Below are 8648 nucleotides of genomic sequence, written 5' to 3' on the forward strand. Positions count from 1 at the left end.
TTTTTGTTTTTGAAACAAACAGGTTTCTGAGAATCTTTGTAAGTTACTGAGGTTGGCTTTGAACCTGAGATCCTCCTGTCTCAGCCTCTCAAGTACTAGGATTACAGGCATGTGGCACCATGCCTAGCTTATATTTATCATTTTACGAATATGCTTTTATTGGTGCATTGTAATTATGCCTCACAGTGAGAGTCAAGGTGATACATAAATACATCATTTGTACACATCACTTGGTGTCATACTGACATATAGCAAAAATACAGGCTTTTGGAGAGGAAGAGCTAAACCACTCCACACAGATCAGACAGTACATATTCCTAGCTGGGTGTGGTGGTGCATTCTTATAATCCTGGTATTTGGGAGGTAGAAACAGGAGGATCACAGGTTCAAGGACAGCCTCAGCAAATAGTGAAACTCTCATCAATCTAGTGAGACCTTTTTTCAAAATAAAAAATAAAAAATAGAGCTGGGTGTGGTGGCTCACACTTGTAATCCCAGCATTCAGGAGGCTGAGATTGGAGGATCATCGTTCTCAGACAGTCTCAGCTACTTAGTGAGGCCCTCTGCAACTTAGTGAGACTCTTTCAAAATAAAGAATTAAAAATAGGGCAGGGGGTATAGCTCAGAGGTTGAATGCCCCTGGGTTCCACCCCCAGACTCACAAAAAAGCAAAAAAATAGGACTGGGGTTATAATTTGGAGATAGAATGCCTTGGGTTCAATCCCTAGTAACACACACACACACACACACACACACATGCATATGAAGAAAAAGAAGAAGGAGGAGGAGGAGAAGATTCCATTCGCTAAAGCTCACATGCATTTTTCTTCCAAAACTGCTCCCTGAGAGCCTGATCATTTCTGCTTTCTGCACAACAGCAGCAACTTAGAGCTATGCTTTGGAAGAAGGTGGCATGCTCATAGGTAGCCTGTGGCCCAGGAGGGACACACATCTCAGTCACCACAGTCTCATAAGTGAGGGGCAGCGCAATCCTCCCACTTTTGCCACCCCTAAAAAACCACTGCTGTAGATTGGGATTTACTTAGACCCATTAGAATATATCTACTTTAACCAGGGCCGGTGGCACATGCATGTCATCCCAGGACTTGGGAGGCTTAGACAGGAGGATCACAGGTTTGAGGCTATTCTCAACAACTTAGCCATAACCTCAGCAACTCAGTGAGACTTTGTTTCAAAATAAAAAGTAAGCCAGGCATGGTGATACATGCCCTTAATCCCTGTACTTGGGGGACTGAGACAAGAGGATTGCAGGTTTGAAGACAGCCTCAGCACGTAGTGAGACTCAACAGCCCAGTGAGACCATGTTTTAAAAACAAAAAATAAAATTGGGCTGGGGATATATGTCTGAGGTAGAATGCCCCTGGGTTCGATCCCTAGTAACAACAACAACAACAAAAAAAAAAAAAAAAAAAAAAAAAGAGATAGGGGTATAGCTCAAAAGTTGAATACCCCTGGGTACAGACTTCAGTAATAACAAGACTATGTCTAGTGGTTTTTATAAGAAAAGTGTTTTTGTATCTTAGATGGTATTAACATCTTTAAAATGTTGATGTCTACATGGATATGAATCATTTTGGGGGCACCTTGCAGCTTCTATTTCTGGCATGACAAATCATCAGGGTATCCGTACATTGCTACCCAGAGTGCTAAAACATTCGTCCTTTAGACTTTTCAAAGGATTTGCACATCTACGCTCTCGTGTTGTTGGGTGATAACTCTGTGAACTAAGTAAGGTGGACCTCAGCATCTGCCTTTGGAGAGGCCCCACGGCCTGCACATCTCTTGCAGGATTCTAGAAGCAGCAGAACCAGGACAGGAAGTGAAGGCTTCGGCCCTAGATTAGCGTAGCTGACTGCAGTGCTCTCTGGGTTTGAGGGGTTCAATCACAGAGATGAGTTTTGAAGGGACCCTGAGGCGTGCATTCTGGGTAATGATGGTAAACCCTGCTGGTACTTTTCCTGGCATGGACCAGAATTCTAGTTTTATGGCCTCTACCTTACTACTTGTCTCTTTTCCTTCTCACCCTCAGAGAAAATCCAAGATCACCGCCTCCCGCAAACTCATGCTGAAGGTGAGGCTGGGTGCAACTGCAGACTCTGAGGGTGGAGGGGTGCTGGGAGGGGGAAGGAAGGACACCAGGGTGCTGAGGGGCGGAGGAAGCTGGGCAGTTGCTGCATCCTGTGCAGGTGGTCAGTGGGTGGAATCTGGCAGCCACTTGGGGTCCCGAGAGCAGGCAGGGACCTCCTTTTTGGCCTATGTTCCTCTCTTTGGAGCTCTGCGAGTCAAAAAGGACAAAGGGTGGGTCTAAGAGGAAGACAGAGAGGGAAAAGCAAGCTCTGGGGCTGAGGTCTGCGAGCGTGTGTGGCACACGGTTCCTTAGCCATGGCCTGCAGCAGCCACCCCACACACCACACACTGAGGTGCGGTTCCCGCCTCTTCCCCTGGTTCCTGGGTGCAGCCCCATGCTCTGTGGTTTGTCCTGTCCAGAGCCTGATGCTGGCCAAGGCCAAGGAGTGCTGGGAGCAGGAGCACGAGGAGCGCGAGGCTGAGAAGGTGCGCTACCTGGCCGAGCGCATCCCCACGCTGCAGACCCGCGGCCTGTCCCTCAGCGCTCTGCAGGTGAGCCGGGGAGGCTGGGCTGGGTGCTCCCCCCAGGGACCTGGGGCCAGCAGCCTGATCTGACAGGAGCTCACAGCTCTGTAGCTCACAAGGCACACTCTTCCCTCCTGTGTGGTCTCATTTAACCTTCCCAGCTGCCCATGAGGCACTGAGGTTAGATTCCATTAAAATTTTAAAAACAAATTTTTTTTTTGGAGACAAGATGTCCCTAAGTTGCCCAGACTGGCCTTGCACTTGTCATCCTGCCTCAGTCTCCTGAGTACTTGGGATTATAGGTGTGGACCACCGTGCCTGGCCAGATCCCATCTGATGGTGGGAGAAATGGGTCTCAAAAGAGAGAAGGCTCTTGCTGGGGCGGGGGCCAGCCAGGGATCTGCTTCACATCGGCCAGTGGACTAGCATGGGCGGGAGGCGGGCAAAAGCTGCGAAGGCCTGCCTCTCCAGAGATATGATCCCCCCTTCCCCTAGTAATAGGTCCTAAATTTTCTTTTAAAGATTTTCCCAGCCGGGCGTGGTGGCGCACGCTTGTAATCCCCGCGCTTGGGAGGCAGAGACAGGAGGATCACGCAGGTTCGAAGCCAGCCGTGCGCGCTGGCTTAGGAGACCCTGTTTCCAAATAAAAATGTAAAAATAGGTCTGGGAGTGTATCCCGGAGGTAGAAGGGCTTCCAGGAACCCCAGTACCACCAAAAAAAAAAAAAAAAAATGAGATGTGCATGGTGGTGTATGCCTATAATCCCGGTACTTGGGAAGCTGAGAGAGGAGAATTTCAGGTTTGAGGCCAGCCTCAGCATTGTAGTGAAAATCTTAGCAACTCATCGAGACTCGGTTTCAAAACAAATTAAAAAGGGTTGGGAGTGTAGCCCAGAGGTAGAAGGGCTTCCAGGAACCCCAGTACCACCAAAAAAAAAAAAAAAAAAAAGATTTTCCCGCCTAATACTGGAGATTGAACCCAGGGTCTCTCTACCACTGAGGTACATCCCCAGCACTTTTCTTTCTTTCTTTCTTTCTTTCTTTCTTTCTTTCTTTCTTTCTTTCTTTCTTTCTTTTTTTTTTGTGGTACTGGGGTTTCTGGAAACCCTTCCTATTTGTTTATATTTTTATTTGGAAACAGGGTCTCTTAAGCCAGCAAGGCTGGCTTCGAACCTGCGCAATCCTCCTGTCTTTGCCTCCCAAGCGCGGGGATTACAAGCGTGCGCCACCATGCCCGGCCACTTTCTATTTTTTATTTGAGGCAGGGTCTTGCTAAGTTGTGCAGACTGACCTCCAACTTGTGCTCCTCCTGCCTCAGCTTCCCTAGTAGCTGGAACAACAGGCATGTGCTACTGCACCCAGCTTTTATTGTTAGTTGTTTATTTATTTATGTACTTATTTACTTATTTATTTATTTGGGGGTACTGGGGCTCCTTCTACCTCTGGGCTACACTCCCAGACCTATTTTTATATTTTTATTTGGAAACAGGGTCTCTTAAGCCAACAAGGTTGGCTTTGAACCTGCGCGATCCTCCTGTCTCCGCCTCCCAAGCGCGGGGATTACAAGCGTGCGCCACCACGCCCGGCGTTGTTGTTAGTTGTTTAAATGCCAGTGACCACAGAGAAGAGACTGGAAATAAGAATGTCCACATATCATTAGTGTTTTTTTCTAGGTAGTGACAGTTGCTATTTTTATTTTATTATTTTTGTTTAAAACCTAGTTTTCAAAGTATATACAATTAACTTATATTACTTTTGTCATAAGAAAACTATTTTATTTTTATTATTTTTTTTGTGGACCTGAAGATTGAACCCAGAGGCTTTCTACCTTAGAGCTACAACCTCTGCCAGATTTTATTTCTTATTTAGAAACATTGTCTCTCTTGCCAGGCGTGGTGGCCCATGCTTCTAATCCCAGCTTTTGGAAGGCTGAGACAGAAGGATCATAGTTCTCAGACAACCTCAGTGAGGCCCTCTGCAACTTAGTGAGACCCTGTTTCAAAAATAAATGAATAAAAAATAGGGCAGGGTGTGTACCTTGAAGGTCAATGCCCCTGGGTTCCACCCCAGTCCTGCAAAAAAAAAAAAAAAAAAAAAAAAACACCAAAAAAACAGTGTTTCTCTAAGTTGATGAGAGTCTCACTACTTGCTGAGGCTATTCTCAACTCAAACCTGCGATCCTCCTATCTCAACATCCCAAATACTAGGATTATAGGTGTGTGCCACCATGCCCAGAATAAAACTATTTTTAAAGAAAATAAGTACAAGCTGGGCGTAATGGCATGCGTCTGCAATCCCAGTATTTGGGAAGCTGAGGGAGGAGGATCATTGGTTCAAGGCCAGCCTCAGCAACTTAGCAGACCTTGTTTCAAAATAAAAAGTAAGCCATGTGGTGGCATGTACTTGTAATCCCAGTACTTGAGAGGCTGAGACAGGAGAATTGCAGACTCAAGGACAACCTCAGCAAGCAGTGAGACTTTCATCAACCTAGTGAGACACTGTTTCAAAATAAAATAAAAATAAAATAGGCCTGCCTGGGGATGTAGCTTGGAGGTAGAATGCCCTTGGGTTCAAACCTCAGTGCCACTAAACAAACAAATAAACAAACAAAATAGGGCTGGGGGTATAGCTCAAGGTAGAATGCCCCTAGGTTCAATCTCCAGTATCAAAAAGGAAGGGAATAAACAAAAGAACAAAGGGTTGATGACACTTTGATTTATCACCTTCAGAGTGGAGGAGGCATTTCTGAGCTCCCCTCCAGGTCCAGGTCCTGCATGGGGTCTGGGCAGAGGACCAGGGTGCGGGGCGTGGAAGCAGAAAGCGGAGACTAGGGACTGGTGCCTCTCGTGCCCTCTTCAACACGCATGCCCCACCTGTCCACCTCTGTCAGGACCTGTGCCGGGAGCTGCACGCCAAGGTGGAGGTGGTGGATGAGGAACGATACGATATTGAGGCCAAATGCCTGCATAACACCAGGGAGGTGAGTGGGAGGGAGGGGAGAGGGCTGGGTGAGGGTGGGCAGTGACATGGCCGCCCTCCTGTGGGACCTGGGAGGCGGCCGCTCAGCAGGAAGCTTCGGTCCCCCCACCCTGCCCCACGGAGCTAGAGATGGGTAGGGAGGATGATCGCCCATGAGCAACTCCAGTTTCCCTGGGCCTGTCATGTGACCTCTTTAGAAGCCACCTCTTTACTCGCCCACACAAGCAATCAGATGCCCGGTAATGACATCTTACCTTGGTGAAGGGCTTTCATGTGTGTTGTGTCCTTTGATCCTCCCTGTGCGCCTGTGGGTGAAGTGGGGCTATTATCTCCCCCTTACAGAGGAGGACGCTGAGGTTCAGAGAGGCTGAGAAATCAGCCCAGGCCACACAGTGGAAGGCCTGGCACCCTGCTGCTCTCTGGCTCCCATTCTGGGGCTTGGCGCTTCTTCTCAAGAGATGTGGGAACCACTCAGGCTCTGTTCCAGTGACTGGGAAGAGTGGGCAAGGGCTGGGCTCCTGCTGCGGGGGTGGGCTGCTTCTCAGCAGCTGTTCCAGCAGTGAGGCAGAGAGAGAGGGAGGAGACTCGGGCCACTTCCCTCCTTCCCACTTCTGCCCACCAGGGCGGTGATCTGTGGGGTCATTAAACTCCTAAGAATTCCCTTCAGAGATTATGCCCTGGGAACTTCTCCAGATTTCTAAAATGGGCTGGAGGTCCTACCTGTTGGACCAGGGCTGTGAGCTGCCATGAAGGCTCCCTGGGCCAGGACCAGTTAGCAGTAGGAACAAGGTTGGGTGAGCAGGTGCAGCCCCACACTCCAGACATGGCTTCCAAACCAAATGTTGGTGGGTAGGCTGCCCTTTGTTGAAGGCTATGGTGATCAGGGTACCTCATCTGTGCTGCTGTGTTCTAGCCGGCATCCTCACTGCTATAATCCCAAACAACTGACCACCACAACTCAGAGGAAGAAAGATTATTTGCTCACAGTTCTGGAGATTTCAGGGGTTCGGTCCTGTTAGGCAGGCAAGTTACATCTGTGGAGCTCAGGGCATGGTAGCAGGAGGCAGAGAGAGAGAGAGAGAGAGAGAGACAGACAGACAGACAGACAGACAGACAGACGGACAGGTGGACAGGTGGACAGGTGGACAGGCATACAGAAAGATAGACAGACAGACACATGCCTGGGCTCTGCTCTCATATCATGATGACCAAAAACACAAGAGAGAGAGAGCCAGGGAAGGGGAGAACCACATATTATAATCCCTAAGGCCACATCCCCTCCTCTCCTCAGCAACCAAGCTCCACTTCCAACATAGCTGCCTTGTTTCTGTGAGGTCTGGGGGACATTATAAATCAAAACTCTAATGCACTATTTGTTCGCTTATCAATGCCTGTGTGGTGGTTATTTGCAAAGGGGCGGTGCTTCTGAGCATCCTTGAGGGTCTGGTCTCAAGGCTGGGGATTTGGGGGTATGGCTCTGGCTGGTGGAGCCTTCCATATCTGAAGTCCCCAGGAGGTGGGCCCTGGCCAGTTGCCCCTCCAGTGAGCCTGACCCCTTTCCACCTGCAGATTAAGGACCTGAAGCTGAAGGTGCTGGACCTCCGTGGGAAGTTCAAGCGCCCTCCCCTGCGTCGGGTCCGCGTCTCGGCTGACGCCATGCTCCGGGCCCTGCTGGGCTCAAAGCACAAGGTGTCCATGGACCTGCGGGCCAACCTCAAGTCTGTGAAGAAGGAGGACACAGAGAAGGTGAGGGGCTTCTCTTCAGAACCTTCAACTCCTGCCCTCTCAGCCCTCATCTGCTACTCCTCACACGAAGTCAGTCAGCCTGCCAGTCAGAACATTCTAGAACCCCCCAGGAGACTTGCATCAGAAGAAAGAAGGCTGGTTCCCATCCCTCAGGCTGCTTCTGGTCTGAGGAGGAGACTGGGACATAAAGTCAGACTGAGGAATAAACTAGAAACCCTGCTCCCAGTGTAAAGAGAGATGGAGAGCTAGCATGGTGAGGGACCACCGCCCTTCCCTCATGCTACAGGGAAACGAGAGAACTGAGACCGGTCTCTCTCTCACAACAAATCACTCAAAGCTGGTTGATCTCACATTAGATGTGCCCAGAATTGATGGGCCTTGTAAGGAGCCAGGGAGATGGGGACACAGACAGCCGCTGGCCCAGGATGCTTCGGAATAAGAAATGGGCTGGCCAGTATGCTGGTAAAATGGAAATGAAGCCAGATTAGTCAGGGAAGTCTTCTCGGAGCAGGTGCCAGGAGCTGTAGGCTTCAGACAGGAGGGCGGTGTAGGGCCTGCGTGTGAGGAGGCTGCGGTGCCCTGGAGTTTTACCCGGCGGTCACCCTGCCACATGGTGGCCCAGAATGCCGTACCCATACAGCTTCCTTCCTGCGGCGCCCACTGGGTCGGATCCGTCTGCCTGGCTAAGTCTTTGCACCTACTAGGCAGAGGTATCTGGATTTCCTATCGTTTTAAGGAGGCTGAATTTTGGCCCCGGGGTTTCTCTTGAGTTTGGGGGGCCCTGGCTGCCCCTCTAGTCTGGCAAGTCTGTGATGTGTGTGTGGCCCACCCACAGGAGAGGCCTGTGGAGGTGGGCGACTGGAGGAAGAACGTGGAGGCCATGTCTGGCATGGAGGGCCGGAAGAAGATGTTTGATGCTGCCAAGTCCCCGACCTCACAGTAGAGGTACCTCACCATGGCTCCCTTCTCCTCTGGGGTGCTCAGAGTCTCAAGGGCAACTAAGGGCTTCAGGATCAGGGCCTTTCCTCTAGGTGATTCTGAGGCATGTCAGAGTTGGGAACACTGTATTAGCTGATCCCTGGGGACCCTCCTTCCAGCTTTGTGAGAATTTAAATTGTTTTCAATGCCACCTGGTAATACCCTCTACCCATGTACCCTCAAAAGTACCCAGTACCTGGTCCCTGCTCGGGTAGGTGCCATTTGGAGAAGGTAAGACCTCCTACCTTCCAAAGAAATAGCTGAAGGAACTGGGTAGAGTTGTGAAATTAGGCCACAAGAAGCGCCCCGTGGGAGAGCTGAGAGTCTGTGCTC

General features: G+C 49.9%; 1 protein-coding gene across 1 annotated transcript; it reads left to right on the forward strand.

The window, feature by feature from the left end:
* Window positions 1–2002: 2002 nt before the first annotated feature.
* TNNI1 (troponin I1, slow skeletal type) lies at window positions 2003–8280 on the forward strand (the record flags this gene model as incomplete). The annotated part of the gene is made up of 5 exons (XM_080699082.1): window positions 2003–2092; window positions 2509–2640; window positions 5503–5592; window positions 7161–7337; window positions 8173–8280. Exons 1-5 carry the CDS (start codon window positions 2006–2008, stop codon window positions 8278–8280), a joined length of 594 nt encoding a protein of 197 aa, XP_080555208.1. The 5' UTR covers window positions 2003–2005.
* Window positions 8281–8648: the final 368 nt, after the last annotated feature.

This window comes from Muscardinus avellanarius (assembly GCF_963383645.1).
Source record: "Muscardinus avellanarius genome assembly, chromosome: 7".
Taxonomy (NCBI): Eukaryota; Metazoa; Chordata; class Mammalia; order Rodentia; family Gliridae; genus Muscardinus; species Muscardinus avellanarius.